At 42.7% G+C, this 21733-nt stretch overlaps 3 protein-coding genes across 4 annotated transcripts in view; all 3 read left to right on the plus strand.

The window, feature by feature from the left end:
• Positions 1 to 21733, plus strand: part of LOC121644860 (fibrous sheath CABYR-binding protein-like) — a 43748-nt gene that overhangs the window by 16313 nt on the left and 5702 nt on the right. For both annotated transcript variants that reach the window (XM_041993105.1, XM_041993103.1), the window contains exons 5-8: positions 16454 to 16543; positions 18413 to 18505; positions 20289 to 20389; positions 21529 to 21612. In XM_041993105.1, the coding sequence (XP_041849039.1) occupies positions 16454 to 16543; positions 18413 to 18505; positions 20289 to 20389; positions 21529 to 21612 (368 nt within the window). The remainder of the gene's footprint in view (positions 1 to 16453; positions 16544 to 18412; positions 18506 to 20288; positions 20390 to 21528; positions 21613 to 21733) is intronic.
• LOC121644862 (myb-like protein X) lies at positions 8629 to 14295 on the plus strand. The gene is made up of 3 exons (XM_041993107.1): positions 8629 to 9278; positions 11261 to 11761; positions 14050 to 14295. Exons 1-2 carry the CDS (start codon positions 9194 to 9196, stop codon positions 11707 to 11709), a joined length of 534 nt encoding a protein of 177 aa, XP_041849041.1. The 5' UTR covers positions 8629 to 9193; the 3' UTR covers positions 11710 to 11761; positions 14050 to 14295.
• On the plus strand, positions 9644 to 11266 carry LOC121644861 (uncharacterized PPE family protein PPE62-like). Its single transcript, XM_041993106.1, has 2 exons — positions 9644 to 9869; positions 10021 to 11266. Exons 1-2 carry the CDS (start codon positions 9792 to 9794, stop codon positions 10879 to 10881), a joined length of 939 nt encoding a protein of 312 aa, XP_041849040.1. The 5' UTR covers positions 9644 to 9791; the 3' UTR covers positions 10882 to 11266.

The following is a 21733-nucleotide window of genomic DNA, read 5'->3' on the forward strand; positions in this document are numbered from 1 at the left end:
ATACCACCAGAGAAACGGGATTCATCCCTGGAATCATACTGGAGACTACTATGAGATATGGCCTATAGCTTTTAACGAAATATGTTTTGCAAAATATCTTCATGTTTTAAAATCGCTTCCTTTTGGAGCACTATGAACACTCATTCAGACTTTGGTTCGAACCAAAGAAGCGACCTCTGGTCCACATGGAAACCAGGGGTCTCCTGGTTCGAACCAAAGAAGCGACCTCTGGTCCACATGAAAACCAGGGGTCTCCTGGTTCGAACCAAAGAAGCGACCTCTGGTCCACATGGAAACCAGGGGTCTCCTGGTTCGAACCAAAGAAGCGACCTCTGGTCCACATGAAAACCAGGGGTCTCCCTGTTCGAACCAAAGAAGCGACCTCTGGTCCACATGAAAACCAGGGGTCTCCCGGTTCGAACCAAAGAAGCGACCTCTGGTCCACATGAAAACCAGGGGTCTCCTGGTTTGCGTGTCTTCCAGTGTGAAAGCAAACAGAGCCTCCAGTGAAGCAGAGACAGGAAGTGATGTGATTCAACATGGGCTGCCTCCGGCTGCTCGTACTGAACACATTCTGGTGAAAACCGGATCAGGTCTGAACAGCAAAGTCAAACCAGAAACCAGACTGCAGGAATTTATTGTTGCTCCAAGTTTTCTGGTGGTGACCGAGATGTTTTCAGTCCTGACTAACCACTTTTTTAAAAACCTGAAACAGGAAAGAGCAGCTTTAGATTTACAGACGAGTAGTTTCATGAAACCAGAGCTAGTTTCTTCTCTGCAGCTGAATTAGCTGAGTCGCTGCAGCCCGTTGGGCGTTTTCTGGAAATGCAAACCTCAGCGAGCAGGAGGAGGTTAAACCTCCAGGAAACATTCCTCAGATTGTCAGGAGTCGATGTCAAAGCTCCCGAAGCTCTTGTTAGGAAAATGCCTTTCATGGGATCCAGATAATAAGTTTTCTGTTTTTGTCTCTATGGCAGGGCTACTCAATTCAGTCGTACCAGAAAACCCGCAGTCCTGCTGGTTTTCAATGTTTCTCTGCTCCAACACACCTGACTCAAGTAAAAAGTTGCTAACATCTGGAGTCCAATGAGAAAGAGATTAATTAGCATTTGGCGACAGGTATTTATAGCTGAGCTTCTCTCCTCTTGGTCAGTGGTAGTTTCAGGGAATATTGCCCCCTAGGTAGCAGTTGTTGTAACTTCATGACGTTGTCCAGGCGGTTTGGTCCACTTCAATAAAATTCAGCATGAAACCAAATCAAAGAAAGGTGGGACATTTTTGGGAATTCCCCACCCATCGACCAGTCCCCTGGACTATCCTGGTGGAAATGCTCCTCAAAAACAGTGTAAATGTTGAGTTCAGCATCATCCTGCATAAAAAGACACCAGTAGGATTTAAGTAAACTCTGTTAAAAGGGAAAAATCAGTGAAGTTTATTCAGCAAAGTTTTTATTTAGAACCGGGTACCTGTAGTGTTTCCCCAGCGTTAAGGGTCCCCCTGCTTTCCCATCCCTCCTGAAACATGCAGGACAGTTTTCTGGATTTTTCAGGAGTCTGCTGTCAGAGAAGCTAAACACAAGAATCACACACTTAAAAAACTCCATATTAGTGATTTAGCCTTTTTATATATCACATGTAGAACAACCCGGGGTACATGGAGCCCACCCCTACTGGAGACATGCTAGACCATAGACCGGATACTGACTGTTCCCAGCAACGAAAAGTACCTAGTTTATTCATTTATCCACGTTATGTTCAATTTTATACATGTTTAAGTCTCATTTTTCTTGGTTTGCAGCAGAATAACGTTTTAAAAATGAATCTGTGAAGATATTCAGGTGAACCCAGATCAGCTTCTCCTCCTTGTTTCATGTCTTTGTTAGAAATGATTACTAAATTATTTAGTTTATTTCTGAACTTCTCATCGTGATGAAACGATGGCTGTGGAGCCGGTTTGACTCTGGAAGGGATGAAGCAGTCGTTCCCCCGCTACACTTTAAACTTCTCTTACCTTCTCCTCTTCTTTCCCTCCTTCTCTTTCCTCCTTTTTCTTAACCCTCTTCAGAACATCTTTGTTTTTCTTCATCTGTTTCCACCTTTCTTTTAATGCTTTTTCTTTTTCATTCCGTCCTTCACTTCCACATGTTTGGTTCCTGAACTCCCCCTCCATCCCCCATACACCCCCCTCCCCTCTTGTTTGCGTAGGCCTGGCCAGTGAGGGCGATGGTCAGGGTCAAGCCGAGGTTCTGGATTGGTTAGAAGAGGTGGAGGAAGTTGGCTCTGATTGGTTAAATGGTTTCTTCACCTTCCTGTACGGTCTGATAAACCCGCTGGAGGACGGGGACGAACGCGGCGTTACGGGAGGAGTCATGAAGGCGCACGAAGAGGAGGATGACGATGAAGTTGAGGACAAGATCAGACAAAGAGGAGACAAAGATGACGGAAGTCGGGGACAAAAGATTGTTATAGTCGGCCTCCATAACCAATAATCCCGACAGAGCTGAAAAAACATTGTTTTTTTTTTTGTTGTTCTTTTCCTACTTTTGCAGGTTTTGTCCTTCTAGTCGATCCCCCCGGTTCCCTTCCCAAACAAAAACATCGAATATGACGTTTGTGTCAAAATCTGACCATGAAATCTTTTTGTCTGTCAATTCCTCTGCCTGGACATGGAGATGAAACTCAGGAAAACTTCTATAAGTTGTCTGTTTTAGCCTTTTTCTGCACAACCCAGCCAGCTACACTGTAAACAAGCTGGAGTTTAAAGATGATCTGCATGTGGACAACTGTACCGTTGTCCTCGTCTGTCCTGCTGCTGCATGGATAACAACCCATGCTGGTCTTTGGACAATTGGCGTGACGTGGCAAATTTTAAAAATCACTTTTTTCATTTTAGCCTCTTTAGATTTTGTGTTGCTCCTTTTTCTACTCTGTAAAGATGTGCTGTCCTAATTTTAAGGGGGAAAAAGGTGTTAATTTAGGCTAAGCTTAGTTTTTAGTCGGCTTGTCGTAAAGCGTTGCTTCCCGTGTTGTGATGCTTCTCAGTCAGATGTGAGCTGTCTGACGAAGCGCCGGTCAAACAAACCGAAATGACTGATTTGCAAGAAAGATGTGAGACACTGTCTGAGTATTTCCACAGTTTAGATGTGAGTTCAGTTCTAGATTCCTTAACAAGTTCATCTATGTGATGTCACTGAGCCTTCTACGTTATCCAGGAAACATTTAATCTTTAAATCAGAGAAATACCCGGAACTGGCTTCTGGACCAACTTCTGGATCGGTTCCCGATATCTGCCTGCCGCTTCAGACCGGCTTCCGGACTGGTACCTGATACCTGGTACCGCCTGCCGCTTCAGACCGGCTTCCGGACTGGTTCCTGATACCTGGAACCGCCTGCTGCTTCAGACCGGTTTCCGGACTGGTTCCTGATACCTGGTACCGCCTGCCGCTTCAGACCGGTTTCCGGACTGGTTCCTGATACCTGGTACCGCCTGCCGCTTCAGACCGGCTTCCGGACTGGTTCCTGATACCTGGTACCGCCTGCCGCTTCAGACCGGCTTCCGGACTGGTTCCTGATACCTGGAACCGCCTGCCGCTTCAGACTGGCTTCGGCACGGCCAAGCAGATGGAAAGTCTAGAAGTCTAGTCTTCCTGGTCTATGGATGGTGGAAGATGTGATGAAGACCCTTCATGATAAATCCAGCAATGTGTCTGCTCCTGGAAGTACGAAGTCTGGTGTTTTTATAGTGGTGTTGCTATACGCGTTTGGTGGAAAAAAACCAGGACCAGCTGTTTGACTCTTATCTTGGTCTAGATTATTCGTAGGAACCCAGTCTATCGTCTTCTTTAGAAAGCTTTTTACCTCCACGTGAGCTTTAATTTAGCCCCAACATCTGGTCAGCTAACAGAGACCAACTGAAGTCATTTACTAACCTTAACCAAGTAATCACTGAAAACTTCATTTATACAGCACTTTTCACATCATATTGTAACTCAGAGTGGTTTACAGAAATAACAAAGTAAAAACGCCTGTCAGTATCTGTAACACACTCATACATCAGTGAGGATAAACTGTATGTGAATAAAATCAAAAACCTGGTTTTATTTAGTTAAACAAAATAAATACAGTAAAAATGAGGGGAAAAAATAGAAATAGATAAAAATGCGATTAAATATTAAGTAAACTGATGATACACAAATAATGAATAAATATAAAACCAAATACAGAAGTGATACTAAATAAATAGCAATAAATTGATTAGATAAAAATGGGTATCAATGGGTTAGAAAAGACTAAAATAGAATAAATTAAATACATAATAAAAAAAATAGGAGATAAAGTAAAATAAAGCTAAAAAAATAGAATGAAATACTTTAATAAGCAGTTAGGATGTAAATAATATCACTTCAGATAGCATCCAGGTTAAAAAGGTGGTTTTAGTTTTAACATGTCTGCTGCTGTCCTCGGATCTCAGACGTGGATCATGGGAAGAGAAACTTCTCTCCTCGTGGAGCCTGAACGGGCTCGTCGTGGAAAAGTAGCTCAGATTAATATTCAGGAACATTATGAACCTTCAAACCAGTACCAACCTTCATTTTCCCCTCCAGGATAATGAAGCATTTTTCATTTCATTTCAGAAACTTTATTCTGGTGATATTAAGATTTCCTGATTTGAGCACAAACATGAGGAGTTTTTCAGAGATCAAGACCACGTTTACCACGTTCTGGTCTGCAATGAGCTGGTTGACCACCACTCCCTGTCACATGGAGCTGATGAGGAGGATGTGAAGTTAGTTCACCTGACCCTGAAACTTGATCATCGTACTGTGATGACATAACTAAGCCAGAATGGTGGTTCCCATCTGTCAGGCCCCTGTGTTATCTGTAGAAATCCAAGTCCTTCATTTGTCTGCTCAATACAAACATGTTCCACCTGAATCTGCCCTGCTGGTGTTCTCCTGAACCACAGCAGACCCCGAAGCATCTGCTACCAACCCTGACCCCATCGGTCACCACGGTTTCAAACTTTCATTGATTTCATCGATTTGTTTCCACATACTTTCAGAATTCAGAAAAGTGGGAGGTCAGAGGTGAGAGAATGCTGCTCTCCTCCACCTTCCTACCTGTGGAAACACTGACCAAAACATATTTGTCTGAAATACTAAAATTGCGCCAGGGAGGAGAGGGTTGAGAAGGGGAGGGTGCTGGGGGAGATGAACTGAATGCAGCTGGTCGCATCCAGCTGGTTTAACCTGATGAGGAGCACCATCAGGGAGGTGGCTGACTTGCGTACGCTCAGACACATGCAGCTGACTGCAGGTGTGTCTGGTTAAAGTCAGGGTGTGTTTCCACCGCGGCGCATTCTCAGAGGAAAGCTCTGCATGATGTGGATTCAGAAACAGGCTCTTCCTGTTGTCTCTCCAGCTTTAGTTGGTCACACACATTAACCCTTTAAACTCCAAACTGTTTTTAGCTACTTTTGGTCCACATGTATGTATATATATATATATATATATATATATATATATATATATATATATATATATATATATATATATATATATATATAATTATATAATTTCCTCATTTCCAGTTATTCCTGCTACTATTTACCTGCTATCCTCACTAAACCAACTCCAGCTCAGCTGCTTTGTGGCGCCACCGTGCATCAGAAACGTCTTCTTGGCTTTATTCCAGCCATAGAGGAGCATTATTTTTCTTCTTTTCACACACACACAGAACTTTCTGCTCACTGGTTGATCTTTGGCTGCTCCTGATTGGACGTTACCGTCAATCTAAGCTCTCTGATTGGTGGAAAGTCTGACAGGAAGTGGCTTCATCATCATGTCCAGGTCTAAATAGAGGTCTCTTAGCAACATAGTAGTGATGGTGATGTTTTTATGGTGAAATGTGATAAATAATGCTGTTATCATGGATCATGGTGGATTTACCAGATAGAGTCTCTGAATAAAACTACATTTAGTGGCTGCATTGTAAACCTCCTGGACGGGATAGAAATGCCTGGAAAACGTCTCTAGATCTCCTAAAGGGTAGCTATTCATCACAGTTTACCCCACAGAGCTGCACACCACCGTTGCTGATGCTGGTGATGGTAGAAGTGATGGAGCTTGGGAAGATCTGCTGGATGTTTAAGGGTTAAAGATTCAGACCAGACCTCACTGCAGCTTTGATTTAACTGAACCTCCACCTTTTAGCTCCAGATATTCTCCTCCTCTCTGACGTTAATGCTGATGAAAGAGAAACTTGACTGACTTGTATGAAATCATGTTATGCTGTTAATAACAGAAAATCCTCAATAATCCTGATATTTACTCAGCTGATGCATGCTTGGATGGCCTGACTGCACATGCATCCTTTTCCCAACACACCCTTTACATGGATAGTCTCATAACTGAGTGCAAGTCATGCACAATGATGGTCTTTAACCGTCTCTACCTGAGACATGAATGAGCTTCACTTCAGTATGCGTGTTTCCGTCTGTTCCTCTCATGTTCTTTTTCCTCTTTTCATCGGCCAAGCAGAGGAAGAGAAAGTAAGAAGAGTGCCATTCAAACTTTGTGTAGTCTGGTGATCTCAAACCTGGTCCTCAGGGGCCACTGTCCTACAGGTTTTGGATGCTTCTTTCCCTAAACCAAAGTGGTTTCAGTTCTGGTTCAGGGCTGGTGCTGTGACCAGTTCTAAGTTGGTTCAATAAAGAACCAGTTCTGGGCCACATCACAACATCCCTGAGTTACCATCTGAGTGTGTGTAGGACGTCACAGAGTGGGGAGAAATTTTTATTTACACAGCACCCAGTTGTTTTCTAAACTCGAATCTATACTACTCATACTCTCTAGTACTTGTTTAGGGCTGGGTGATATAGGGAGTATACTCGATGTATTCCAACATGTCTTACGTAGATATACAAAATGGCTCTATCATGAACATCGTATATAAACTATCGTAGCAGCATTTTCAGCGTCTTCGTGGGATTTTCTTCGTAGCCTGTCTGCTGGTCAGACTGAAGCTCATCGCACATGACACGAACCAGACAGCTCGCCCCACCATCCAGAAAACTCCGGCACACATGCGGGTTGCTGTTTCAGGAGAGACGGGAGGAGGATGTAGCTAGCTAGCTAGTCCACGAATATTAACAGAAGCATGCTAAATGTGACACGTCCATTTTAATCAGTAATTCATCTCAGAAATGAGGACGAGACAGATTGTTCAGCTGTTCGTGTTTCCTGATGGAGATGAAGTTCTTCGCACACCAGAGCAGGAAACTCCTTCAGCTGCTGTTTTTGAGCAGACGTTATAAAAGCAGATATTTGTGTCTGTTTTACAGGTGCTGGTGGGAGTGTAGCTCACCTGTTGTAGCTCACCTGCACGTGGCTTGTAGAGACATGACATCAAGTAATTACTAGGGGTGGGACTTGATTAAAAAATAATCTAATTAAATAGAGGCTTTGTAATTAATCTTGATTAGTCGTATTTTAATCGCATAACATTATTTGTCACAAAAAGGTACATTTTTACAGTTAAATGGATTTTAGTGGACGACTGAACCAAATAAAAGACACAGACATTAATATTGTAAACTCAGCTCTAGTGATGTTTGGAAAAATGCATTTAATTGCATTTCAGTTGAAAACAGTTGATAAAGAAATAGAAAACATCCCTAACCAAAACTGAACAGACCTAAAGCTAAAGAGTCATTTTAAGTCCTTTAACTAGAAGCTCCAGCTGTTCTCTGATTAAGAGTTTACAACACGGGACAGAACTTTCTACATGTTTTCCTTCACACGCTTCATTAATAAGCATTAATATGTGACAGTGAGCCAGGATGGGATCAGCCAGTAGCAGCTTCCAGTCTGGTCCTGGAGCAGAGGTGAACGTCTCCGGATCTGAAGCTGGAAGCTGATGGACGGGGGAGGAGCCTGTGGACGGGGGAGGGGCCTGTGGACGGGGGAGGGGCGGAAGCTGCTCATTCAGAAGAAATAAACGTGCTTTCACCTCAGTTTCCTACAGTCTCCAATAACACCAGATAAAGTCTCTAGCTGTGTCACTAGTCACTTCTTTAAAACAGTGTCTCGATGGCTCTGAAAAAAAATAACACCAAGGGGGATAAATTAAAAATAATGATTTAGCCGAGCTCTGTGTGTCTCAGTTTAATTGGTGTACCGGACATCGTGCACTAACCAACGTTCCAAACATGCATTATTTTTGTAATGTTTTTTTTTGGTAATTAATTAATCGGAATTAACATGTTAAAGACTCATCTCTCATAATTACATGTCAACATGAGAATAAGATAAAAAAAATAGATCAGGCTGTTTAGTTTTTATAATAAAAGGAAAAGTTTAAACATGTTCTAGAGAGAAGAAACCTTGGATTACTTTTGTTGTGATCTGGTGAAAACTAGAAAAAAAATTAAGATTATTGAATATAAAATAATTTAATTAAAAATAAAATTTTGAGTTATAATAGAAAATAGAATAAACTTGATCCTCTAAGGGTGGCTGGGGTTAATGTTAGAGGGTTGGGGTGACCCCTCATATGATGGTCGGGGAAGCACTGGTTTTTATTTAGTTTATGAGAGCAGGTCCCTGGTTCAGAATTTTTATTGCAAGTGAAAAATCACAATGAAGTTAAATTTGGCAGAGTTTACTTAAATACTACTGGTGTCTTTTTGTGCTGGATAATGTTAAATTCACCATTTACAGTATTTTGGAGGAGATTTAAAAACATTAAGATAATTTGCTTATCAGGATAATGTATAAAACATATTGGTGAATCAGTTATAGGCCATATCACCCAGCCCTGTACTCGTTTGTAGTACATGTAGTGTTCCGTGTTGGTTGCTAGTATGTAGACTGTTGGCTTATAAGTGGCTCATTGTTACAGCGTTAAATCTGGTGCTGCTGTAGCTTTGTGTTTCCAGGGACCAGGACAGCACTGGTTTTTGGCCCTGAACCAACACTGGAACCACATTGGTGTCTGTTCTGGACAGACGATGTGAAGCATAATCTCACTCGCTAATGTTTAGAAACAAGTAAAAGTAAATTTCCTGCAATGGGGATCAATGGGGAATGGGGTGTTTCCAGTAGAGATGGTGTAAATAATCTGAGCATGGAAGGCAAGGCAAGTTTATCTGTTTAGCACAATTCAATGACAAAGTGATTCAAAGTGCTTTAAAAATGAAAGAGCTGGGTGTTAACTCATTTCTTCATGCAACATTAGATGAAAAACCTGGAGATGGAGCCAAGAAAGGAGCTAAGAAAGGTACAGTTCTGATGCTTAAAGCTTTAATATGGTTTGGACTGAACTAACGGATGAAGTTTGACCCACTCACAAGGCGTGGTGGTTCTTACATTGAACCTGGAGTGTTTAACTAAAATAACCCAGTTTAACAGGTTCAACTGAACCTTTGTGTGTTCAGTAAAATGCACAGAAAAACAAGACGATGTGTTACAGAATCTTAATTACGAAGCTAGAAGCGACAAGAGTCATGCAACTTGTATAACATATTTCTAACATCAAGTATAGGTACAAATCCAGTCTATGAGGGTTAGTTCTAAAAGTTTAGAAACTCGACACTGGAAACACAAGTCTGAGGAATACAAGTCTGGTTTTAATACTTGAGTTTGGGGAATGCAAGTCTGGAAACAGGAAGCTGGGGAACGGGAGTCTGGTGAATGTGGGTCAAGAAACTTAAGTTTGGGAAACATAAGTCTGGTTTCAAGACTCGAGTCTGGGGAATAGGATTCTGGTGACCGTAAGTCTGGAAACTCGAATATGGCGAACACAAGTCTTGTTTCAAGACTCGAGTCTTTTGAACACGAGTCGGAACGTGAGTCTGGGAAACGCGAGTCTATGGAACGTAAGTCTGGTTTCATGACTCGAGTCTAGAGAACGCGAGTCGGGGAATGCAAGTCTGGGGAACGCAAGTCTGGGGAACGCGAGTCGGGGAACGCAAGTCTGGGGAATGCGAGTCTGGGAACTCGAGTCGGGGAATGCAAGTCTGGGGAACGCGAGTCGGGAATGCAAGTCTGGGGAACGCGAGTCTGGGGAACGCGAGTCTGGGAACGCAAGTCTGGGGAACGCGAGTCTGGGAACGCAAGTCGGGGAATGCAAGTCTGGGGAACGCGAGTCGAGGAATGCAAGTCTGGGGAACGCTAGTCGGGGAATGCAAGTCTGGGGAACGCGAGTATGGGAACGCGAGTTGAGGAATGCAAGTCTGGGGAACTCGAGTCTGGGAACGCGAGTCGGGGAATGCAAGTCTGGGGAACGCGAGTTGGGGAATACAAGTCTGGGGAACGCCAGTTGGGGAATGCAAGTCTGGGGAACGCGAGTATGGGAATGCGAGTCGGGGAACGCGAGTCTGGGGAATGCGAGTCTGGGAACTCGAGTCGGGAATGCAAGTCTGGGGAACGCAAGTCTGGGAACGCAAGTCTGGGAAACGCGAGTATGGGAACGCGAGTCGAGGAATGCAAGTCTGGGGAACGCTAGTCGGGGAATGCAAGTCTGGGGAACGCGAGTATGGGAACGCGAGTCGAGGAATGCAAGTCTGGGGAACGCGAGTCTGGGAACGCGAGTCGGGGAATGCAAGTCTGGGGAACGCGAGTCGGGAATGCAAGTCTGGGGAGCGCGAGTCGGGGAATGCAAGTCTGGGAAACGCGAGTATGGGAACGCGAGTCGGGGAACGCGAGTTGGGGAATGCAAGTCTGGGGAATGCGAGTATGGGAACGCGAGTCGGGGAACGCGAGTCTGGGAACGCCAGTTGGGGAATGCAAGTCTGGGGAATGCGAGTATGGGAACGCGAGTCGGGGAACGCGAGTCTGGGAACGCGAGTTGGGGAATGCAAGTCTGGGGAACGCGGATCTAGGAATGCAAGTCTAGAGATCGTGAGTCTGGGAACACGAGTCTAGAGAATGCGAGTCTGGGAACGCGAGTTGGGGAACGCGAGTATGGGGAACGCGAGTTGGGGAACGCGAGTTGGGGAACGCGTGTCTGGGAAACGCGAGTAGATTTGATTTGTCCCTGTACTTGTTACACTGACTGATATGGAGATACAAGATGCATGTCCTTTTCCAGCTTCATACTGGAACATGTTGGTAAGTTTCTGCTGTGAATCGTGACCTGTGATGGTTTTAGCTTCCAAGAGATAAAGAAAGGCATGCCCTGACTCCTCCGCCTGCCTGCTGTGTGATGCCCAGTGTGAATCCTAGTGTCCTCTTTCAGTATTGTTGGTCATCCCATCCCAGAAACCCCCTCACCCAAGGACGTGCGCTTGAAGCTCCGGGAAGCTCTGAAGCAGCAACTGGCCATTATCCACGAGCGTGTGGAGGCAAAGAAGCTGGCCAAGCTGGCCCTGGCCGAGGTCAGGGAACTGCTGGTGAAGGAGGAGGAGGAGAAGGAGCTGGAGCTGGGGAGGAAGGAGATATCAGCCCGAGTGAAGGAGAGAGTGGCCACGAGGCTGAAGGAGGAGGAGGAGAAGATGGAGGAGGAGGAGATGGAGAAGGCTCTGGAGAAACTACAGAAAGAAAAGGCTAAACAAGGCGATGAGGACAAGGAAGAAGAAAGCAAGGAGAAAGAAGGGGAGAAGAAGCCAAAGAAAGGAGGGAAGAAGGAGGAGAAGGAAAAAGAAGCACAGAATGAACAAAGAGGGAAAGAAAAGAAGAAAAGTAAATCCGATAGGGGAGGAAAGAAATGAAGTCCGAGTCTTGTTTATAACCAGATGGATGTCTCACTGGGAGGAGAACGTTATTAGGGTCCGAGCCATACAAAGTATGGCAAGGCCCTATTGTTTCTGCTATGTTTATTATTATTCTCCTTCTCCTCCTAAGCATTTCGACGCCAAATTTGACCCCCTAAACACCCATGAAAAGTTGTGAAACTTGGCACACACGTCAAGCCCGGCGAAAATCGGATATTCTAAGGTCCGCATACTATTCAGTGCAAAATTGGCTCAACAGCGCCACCTACAGTCACCAAAAATCACCACATGAATGGGGAACAGGAAGTCTACTTCAACGTAGGAAGACGAAACTCGGCACACACGTGTACCACCCCGTGTTGACCAAAAAACTCAATGTAACACATGTTGCCATGGCAACGGGGTGCCCGCCATCTTGGCGTGTGCGGCCATTTTTGGGCCATTTTTTCCACTTTACACACATCGTATTTGAACGAACTAGTCTGAGGGGATTCGTGCGATTGACTCCAAACTTGATGGGAAGCTTCCTGACAAGTTGGGGACCAAACGCTCCTCAAATCTTTCTAATAGCAGAAAGCATGTTACCGTGGCAACAGACGGAAAAACGCCTTCTCGCCATGAAACACGGTTTGCTTATATCTCCATAGAAATAGATGGGATCTCCACCAAACTTCACAGTATTCATACGTGTGACACCCCAAGTACAGCAAAGAAGTCAATCAAACACCTGTTACCATGGCAACGGGTCGCCCGCCATCTTGGATTTCACTGCCATTTGAACGAACTAGTCTGAGGGGAATGGTCCAACCGACTCCAAACTCGGTGGGGACCTTCCTGACAAGTTGGGGACCAAACGCTCCTCAAATCTTTCTAATAGCAGAAAGCGTGTTACCGTGGCAACCGATGGAAAAAGACCTCGCCATTAAACACGGTTTGCTCATATCTCCACAGAAATAGATGGGATCTGCAACAAAGTTGACAGTATTCATACGTGTCACACCCCAAGTCCAGCAAAGAAGTCAATCAAACACCTGTTGCCATGGCAACGGGTCGCCCGCCATCTTGGATTTCACTCACATTTTCACAAACTAGTCTGAGGGGATTCGTGCGACTGACTCCAAACTTGGTGGGAAGCTTCCTGACAAGTTGGGGACCAAACGCTCCTCAAATCTTTCTAATAGGAAAAAGCGTGTAACCGTGGCAACCGACAGAAAAAGCCTTCTCGCCATGAAACGCGTTTTGCTTATATCTCCATAGGAATACAGAGGAACTGCACCAAACTTGACACTATTCATACGTGTAACACCCCAAGTCCAGCAAAGAAGTCCATCAAACACCTGTTGCCATGGCAACGGGGTGCCCACCATCTTGGATTTCACTGCCATTTGAACGAACTAGTCTGAGGGGATTTGTGCCACTGACTCCAAACTTGGTGGGAAGCTTCCTGACAAGTTGGGGACCAAACACTCCTCAAATCTTTCTAATAGCAGAAAGCCTGTAACCGTGGCAACCCACGGAAAATGACCTTCTCACCATGAAACACGGTTTGCTCACATCTCCATAGAAATACATGGGATCTGCACCAAAATTCACAGTATTCATACGTGTGACACCCCAAGTGCAGCAAAGAAGTCAATCAAACACCTGTTGCCATGGGAACGGGGTGCCCGCCATCTTGGATTTCACTGCCATCTTTTGTACTTTATACACATCGTATTTGAACGAACTAGTCTGAGGGGATTCGTGCGACTGACTCCAAACTTGGTGGGAAGCTTCCTGACAAGTTGGGGACCAAACGCTCCTCAAATCTTTCTAATAGCAGGAAGCGTGTTACCGTGGCAACTGATGGAAAATGACCTCGCCATGAAACACGGTTTGCTTATATCTCCATAGGAATACGTGGGATCTGCACCAAACTTGACAGGATTCATACTTCTGACACCCCAAGTCCAGCATTGATGTCAATAGAACACTTGTTGCCATGGCAACGGACTGCCCGCCATCTTGGATTTCACTCCCATTTTAACTAACTAGTCTGAGGGGATTCGTGCGACTGACTCCAAACTTGGTGGGAAGCTTCCTGACAAGTTGGGGACCAAACGCTCCTCAAATCTTTCTAATAGGAAAAAGCGTGTAACCGTGGCAACCGACGGAAAAATGCCCTCGCCATGAAACACGGTTTGCTTATATCTCCATAGGAATACGAGGGATCTGCACCAAACTTGACAGGATTCATACAGGTTGGGTCCTTAACGCGTTACACCACCTGTTGTCATGGCAACATCAGGTGGCGGGGTCCAGGCAGCTCGGACCCCATGGATGCCGCTTGCGGCTTTAATTAATTTACTGACTGGATCAATAAAATCCCTGATTGGACGAAGGAATGAGTTCATTTTAAATATCTTTCAGCTGTAAGTTGGGAGGGGATGTGTAGATGAAATAACTCATTTTAAATCCGTTTTAATGCTGGTTTCACATGTAAAGCCTGACACAAACGAGACCGGAAGATCTTCAGTTCTGGGACATAAACAACCAGCAGCTTAACTTCTTACCATCCACGTTTAATTATAACTATAGAAAATACATACTGTAAAAAAATAAAGTTTTTTAAAAGGATAAAATAAAATACAACCAAATTAATAGAAAATAAAGACTATGAATCTTAATGCATAAATAAGTTGATAAAAAATAAATTAGTGAGATAAAAAGAATAAAAGGGGATAAATTAAAAAAAAAATTATTTGAAGCAAATTTGCCACAATAAGTTTAAAGTGGTTGATTTTAAATAAAATAATTATTTAGGTAAAAATAAATGTTTGACCGAACAAGATTTTGAGAAACAATATATGTAAAAAAAAATTAATAAAATAAATAAAAAACAACAATTTATTTAGCTGTCACATGTTAATATGAAATAAAAAAAACCTGTGGGGGTTTTTCTCTTCAATTCAGCTTTATTCGTATCGCGCCAGTTCGTAACAAAATCATGGGAACTTTACAGAAATAAGCACTTTGATTCACTGTGATCCACATTAGTCCAGTTTAGAGCTACTGTGTTCATACGACCAGGTCCAGTACCGAGCATCAGGTCTGTGCTGCAGCACCGAGCCAATCACGGCTGTTTGTTTCTGGTTTGTTTGTGTGGAAAGAAAACACACAGGCTGATAAAAAAACGCCTTACGAGAAAGAAGTCATCTCGGACACACCGGTGGATCCTCTGTGGTTTTTCTGCCGCGGTGACGTCTGCAGGGTTCTGTGTCGTGGTGATGCTTTATAAATAAGAATGTTCTTTGTCAGAAATGACTCGGTTCTTCTGCTAACATCTCGGGCTGGACGGGACGGAGACGATGAGTCAAAATAAAGGAATTGAAACCAGGAAGTGTTGAGCATGGAAAATGTACAAAGTGTACATTGGCTGAACATCTCGAGCTATAAATTCAAACATTTCTAAGAAAACTGGCTTTTTTTCTGTAAGCATGGATGCACGCGTGTTCTGGATTATGTAATAAAGCCAGTAACGCCATAACTTCTGGTAATGTAATCGTACCATTTTTTGGGGAGAAATACTGTCTTAATTATGTATTATTACATTATCAGCTGCAGATTTGATGTTTTCAGTGTTTTTTGTTTTTGTTTTTCTAGTAACCAACCTCTACCGTAGTAACATTATTGGCTTTATTTCATTTAAAATGCCCAAAATCTCTTCATATTTCGTTCCGTTTTTTCCTGTAAACAACGTAAATCGAAGGTGGTGTTTTATTTCCATCTGGTGCCTTCTGGTTGTGTTGCTTCTCTCTGGAAATGACTCCATTTATTTATTTATTCTTTCTTTCTTTCTTTGTGGGCCACGTAGAAGCGCTGAACAGTTGTCAATCTGAAATCATTCAATACAAAAAGTCTTTAAAGATTTTTTTTTCCTAATAATCCATTTCTGAAATACAGAAGTTACAATAAATAATGGAATTAATCCGTATTGGCCATCAGAATACAGATATGATAATCTGTAATAAACAGAGATGAATATTCTGCTTGTGAGAAAGGTGTGTTTTATCTCCGGTGTGTGTCATCTTCTAACACAAACGCCTCCCGTTCAGCTTTTTGTGCCCGTTAATATTTTACACTGAGCGTAAAAATACCGTGTTAATAACTGATGTTCTGTAAAGTCAGCACAATTGTTTTAGTTTAGGTTGTGAAACACTGATGTGAAATTTGATTTTAGTGTATTTGGTTCGTAGTTTTTCTTTGTGAAGGTTTTATTTAGATACACTGAACCTCAGTGTTTTTATGAAAAATCTATTTTCTCTCGTTAATAAAGTTTCTGATCCTTTTTGGTGTTTGTGTGTAAATACAAGTTTGAGTGTATAATAAATGGCACTGAACAGTGTAATTTAGCCAGAAAACAGGATAATTCAAGTTTTCCAGAACATATGTAATCGGCAGCAATGTTTTATTTTATTGAATCCTCATAACTGGAAATGTGGGGCCAGACGGGGGATGTTCTGTTTGTTACAGGCCATAATAATTTCAATGTTTTGTCCCTGAAACGAGGAAAAAACTGAGTCATGAAACTGACAGGTCCAGGTCCTGTTAGTGAACGCGCAGGATTAATTTCACCTAAATGTCCATGAAATGGTCCATAAGGCCGGTTTACCAGCAGTTACTGGCCTGAACACATACGTCAGATGTTGTTTGTCCCCATGTGTGTGAATCCTGCCAACAACATGTACATCGTTCAATGTAGGACTGAAAGAGAGGTCTGTGGTGGCCGCCTCCCACAGCGAGGAGGCTGCTGACCCCGTGGAGGCCGAAGAACCCGAACCAACACCAGAAGGTAACGCATGATGATGCTGACATCTCCACAAACTCTCAGAATGATGAGGTAGTTCAGCAGAGATGATGATGATGATCAATGATGAAGCTCCATCTTATAATGAACTTATAATCTCGATGAAGCTCACAGTGAGGGGCCGTTAGTCGCATAAACAACAGTGAATAGAGGGAAGAAGGCAGGAATGTAAAAGCTGTGTACTCTCAACATATCTCAGACTTGGCAACAGATACATTTTCTGATTTATGTTGGTAGTAAACGGTACCAAACGGTATTTCCAGACATACCTTTTATTTAGTCTTTTTCTCTCTCAGTTCTCCAAGATTCTAGAAAAACTCTTAACAAGCAGATAAGACGACTTCACAGAGAAACACATGCTGCATACAGACAGCCAGTATGGGCTCAGAAATAACACGACATCCCTGCCACTGCAAGGACTAACCAAGTAAACAATAAATGCTATTATATTTATAGATACTAAAACAAGCTTGTGACATTTTTGTCGATAATAAGTTGGGAAGGTATCGAATCAGACGGGTTGGACTGAATTTGGTGCTGAGCTACAAGCAGGAAGCAGCTTGTAGAAGAAGAATACAAGCCAAACAGTGGCAGATTTATCTGTACATCACATTTCATATACAAGCTAATTCAAAGTGCTTGACATAAAACATTCAAAGCATTACAGCAGGGTGCAGAGGAAGCATTGAAAATACATTCAAAAGCAGAAAAAAGCAAAAATAAGATAAAATGCCAGAAATCAAAGTTCCATTCTGAGGAATTAACATTTGTTCTGATAAAAAGCAGCAAATATTTAAGTTTTTAAGCTGATTTAAAGCTGCAGATTTCAGCAGACCTGCAGGTTTCTGGGAGTTTGTTCCAGAACCTGAACGCTGCCTCTGTGTTTAGTTCTGGGAACAGGAAGTAGACCTGACCCTGATGACCTGAGTGATCAGGTTCAAAATGAATGAAGATGGAGAGTGGACTTTTCTTTGTAAACCAACTTCAGGATTTAGATGCCAGTGTAAAGATCTGACTGGAGGTCTATGATACACATTCGTGTGTAGATGTTGAAGCAGTGGCTCCAGGATGGAGCCTTGGGGAACTCCACAAGTTATTTTGGTTCGCTCAGATTTACCTAAAGACACAAAGTAGTCCCTGTCTTTTAAATAGGACTCAAACCAGTTACTTGCAGTGGCAGAAAGTCCGACCCAGTTTTCCAGCCAGTCTAGTGAGGTGTTCTGGTCGACCGTGTTGAGTGAGAGCCAGTAGAACCAGGTCTAAATATGAATATATGGGTGTTCTGGTGTTGCTCAGGCGTCAGTATGCAGAGTGTCAAACGTACTGACAGTTATAATATTTGCAGGGGACACAAACAAACAAACTGTTGTTTGTCTTTAAATTTTAGCAAAAAATGTACGTGATTAGAAAAAAAAAGTAATTACAAACAAGTAATGGTGGGAAATGTATAGAAAAGGTGTGTGAATTTAAATTTCTGGGTGTAAGAGCATTAAATCTGCTGGACGCCTCATGTTACATAATAAAAGAAGAATTAGCATCGCAGACAAACGCAGTGCTAGAAAAACCAGAACACACTATATTTTAGTTTTAATACTGTATGGAGATATAAACACAGAAAAGCACACGATGCCCACTGTGTGCATCACAAGGAGGAGCAACAAGGATGATTCATAAAGTCAGATCTCTGGAGCAAACAAACACTTCTTCTTCTTTGCTTTCTTTTGTTTGTTAATTCATTCATCAACCAGCTGCCTGAGTTATTCAGAAGAAGTCGATTAGTTAAATAACGTGAGTGGACATTAATTCACACACTGACCTTTTGTTGTTATTCTTATGGTACGTTTCTGTGCTCAGCTGTGGTGGAGCCCGACCCCGTCCCTCTGGAGGAAGTGGTGGAGGAAGTGATGGAAGCTGCTGTGGCAGAGGAAGCTGCTGCACCACCACCAGGTGGGTCGGTGAGCCGGTGGAAAGCAGTTTGATCGCGTCACACTTTTCAGTCTTATTTATCTCAATTGTTCCTAATAACCATAGAGAAAAGGTTTTTTTAACAGAATACAGCACATTTCTGCCCAAAGACCAGAGGAAACATTCAGACAGAACAATACAGGCACTGCAAATATTCAAAAATGAGAAACTCTCCATCTTTATTAAAAATGGTGGCAAATGAAAAGTTTTCAGATGCGATTTAGCAGAACTCTGGTTTGGACCAGGGTTCAGGTTTAGTTTGAGCTCGGAATAGAGAACAAACTGGACCCAGATAATCTTAGAAGTCTTGGAGGCTCGGCAAACTCTTCAGCTGCTAAAAGGCTCATTTGGTTCCTGCTACTTAATATGGTCGTTAAAATTTAGCTCAGAGTCCAGAAGACTCCAAGATTTCTGGATTGATCTTTTGGTTTTAACATTGCTGACTGAAGCGGGACATTTATCTTCACCCACAATGATGTCAGATTTACACACTGAGGAGTGTGTTTGGCCCTTCATCAGGTTTTTGCATAGAACTGATGTAGTTTAAAATGCATTTAAAAAATTAAACTAAATATCTTTAAATGCTCTTATAGTTCAGTTTTTATCATATGAACTAATTTACTTAAAGCACAGTGATGATATATTACTGGATTTTAATTCTACTGACATGAGCACACACAACAAAACCATTACATTTTTGTAGTTTGGTAATTAATTAAAATCTTTATGATGAAAAATATTCCATTAGCACTTATTTATTTTGGTCCACTTTCAGTTTCTCTGTAGGAATCACCACCTTGGCTGCGGCCCAGCTTTTCCAGAACAAAGTGATTCTGGCAGCTTTCCGAAATTAACGCTGTTTTGGTTGAATTTACCTCACTCTTGGTTTAAAGACCCATTTATGCTCCACCGAAAGGCGGAGACGCAGACAAATGGACAGTTTCGTCCGTCTTCTTCGTCGGTTACGTGCAGAATTTGGTCCGTTTTCAGGGAGCTTAGCTATCTGCAGAAGACGGGGCAACACCACCGAAAGTCGTGGAGTGAACTCTGAAAACAGCGCGTGGGAGTATGAGGACGGCGACATAGACAATGTTTGAAACGTACACCGTGATTCACGTGTGTAAGGGAGCATTAATGGGCCATAATTCGTATTCAATAACTAAACCAAACCCACTTGCAGTTTAACAGCTAAAAACTTTAAAATAAAAGACGTTTATATATCACGTGTACATGAAACTGTACATACAACATCAGGCTCAATAGGATAATAATATATCAGGCTCCCACAAAAACAGATTTTAAAGCTTAAATCAGGCTTATAAAAACATAATTTACTGAATATTAGATCTTAAAAGCAAATAAAAAAATGCAGTGACTTGAAAAAGATGGAAATTTGATCAATAGAATGATGCAGTGATAAAAATCATTCAAAATAAAAGGTTCAGAAAAATAAACAGTAAAGTTTATAAACATGTAAATACAAAACATTTAATTAAACTATTTAATAAACTTTTCTTAGAACTCTTAAGAGTTGCCAGACAAGACCGATGTTTTCTGCATCTGTAGCTGTTTGCTGTTAAAAATTCAAGTGGCTTTCCCATGCGTGTTGGATGTTTGGTTGCCAGATGCTGAACAACAGGAGGTCCAGCGTGGAGACTCTGGGAACTTCTCGTCATCTTTGAGTAGATCTGTAGTTACCAACTGATAGGAAGGGGTTCCTGTATGGAGAGGAAAGCTTGTAAAGCTCTCAGCTTCTTCTTTCTAGAGCCTGAACCTGAAGCAGCTGTTGAACCTGAGGTGTTGGCATCTGAGCCTGAACCAGAGCCTGAACCAGAGCCTGAACCAGAGCCCGTGGAGAGTCCTGAGGTTAGTCAAGTGGTTTTTCATGATAAAAATGTCAGTGAAATTTTGGCAGCAGTGAACTTCTCCTTTTGTCTCAGTAGTTGAGTTTACATGGGACACTTTTAATCCGATTAAACGTTTAGTCGGAATAAAAATGCGTCAGCGGATTCGATTGTAAAGAATTATCTATATGATCCAGAGGCCTGGCGTTTAAACCTCTGATCAACGGGGAAAAATAAGCATGTCTACACTCTGTGGCGTTTCTGTGGTGGATGTTGCTTCTGCTCATGCTTGAGCCACGTGGGGCTCGGTGAAGTTTCAGGGAGAACTTGAAAAATGGCTGCAGCTGTGCAGTGATGTTGCTGGGTACGCGTCCTGCCTCCCTGACACGCTAAATGTGAAAGGACACAGAAAACTCACTATCAATTCGTTCTGGGGACGCACCTCATTTTTCTAATGAAAAAAAAACACAACTCGTGTTTAAATCACAGTAACTAGCAAAAGAAACTTCTTTGTTTCCCCCAGACTGCCTCAGCCGCCACGGCTATACTGAAAATGCAGAGACTGAAATCGTTTCATGTTTCTTAATAGAATCAGCATCGCTGCCTCCAGAAGCGCCGCAGCTGTAGCTACGTCTGCACGGGAAGGCAGCATGCAGGGCCGGGGCCTTTCTTTAGATCCAGTACCATTTAATAAGCTCATTGGAGATAAATAGATCATTGGACATGGAGGTATTTCCCTCTTCAATTAAGAATGTAATTGTTTGATTTGAGAGAAAGATTTCTTGTTTTCATGCTCAAATATATTGCTCTCTCAAAACTCTGCTCTTCTTCTCGAGTTTAGGGTTGCAGCTCTCAGTTCTCAGAACTTCTGCTCTTGGATATTTTTCCTCTCTCTCTAGTAAATCAGCTATACACATGGGCGGGGTTGAAGACCAGTGAGAGGAGTTTACTTCCCAGGTTGGATGTCATGACTGAGGAGAATTTATGTCTTCCTTTCTAAGAGTTTCTAGGGGTTTGTTGTCTTTTAGTGACTTGGATCGTCACATGAGACACTTCTAAGCATTTGAAAAAGTGATTTTTGTAAAACATGTCCCCTTTCAGTGATTGAAACTACTGTCGCTATAGTAAACTGATGACGTGTGTTTGGTGTTTGTCATGCAGGTGATCGAGGAGGATCCAGAGGTGCTGGAGGAGGAGCTTCCTGCTGCAGAGGAGGAGGCACCTGTTGAGGAGACCGTGGAGGAGGTTTGTGGTTTTTTATGTTTATTGCTTTAGAAGACAGAAAAGTCGGAATGATTAAAGTGGTAGCAATTTGATGTGTTGTAGTCACATTAACACACAACAGATTTAATTTATGCAGCACTGA

The sequence above is a fragment of the Melanotaenia boesemani genome, chromosome 8 (assembly GCF_017639745.1).
Source record: "Melanotaenia boesemani isolate fMelBoe1 chromosome 8, fMelBoe1.pri, whole genome shotgun sequence".
Lineage (NCBI taxonomy): Eukaryota > Metazoa > Chordata > Actinopteri > Atheriniformes > Melanotaeniidae > Melanotaenia > Melanotaenia boesemani.

What these genes read in the sequence shown, in the direction of transcription:
- LOC121644861 (XM_041993106.1), top strand. Translation starts at nt 9,792, where the DNA reads ATGGCGAACACAAGTCTTGTTTCAAGACTCGAGTCTTTTGAACACGAG. An exon ending in AGTCTGGGAAACGCGAGTCT is followed by an intron (nt 9,870 to 10,020) that starts ATGGAACGTAAG and finishes AATGCAAGTCTG; the next exon opens with GGGAACGCGAGTCGGGAATG.
- LOC121644862 (XM_041993107.1), top strand. Translation starts at nt 9,194, where the DNA reads ATGAAAGAGCTGGGTGTTAACTCATTTCTTCATGCAACATTAGATGAA. An exon ending in CAAGAAAGGAGCTAAGAAAG is followed by an intron (nt 9,279 to 11,260) that starts GTACAGTTCTGA and finishes ATCCCATCCCAG; the next exon opens with AAACCCCCTCACCCAAGGAC.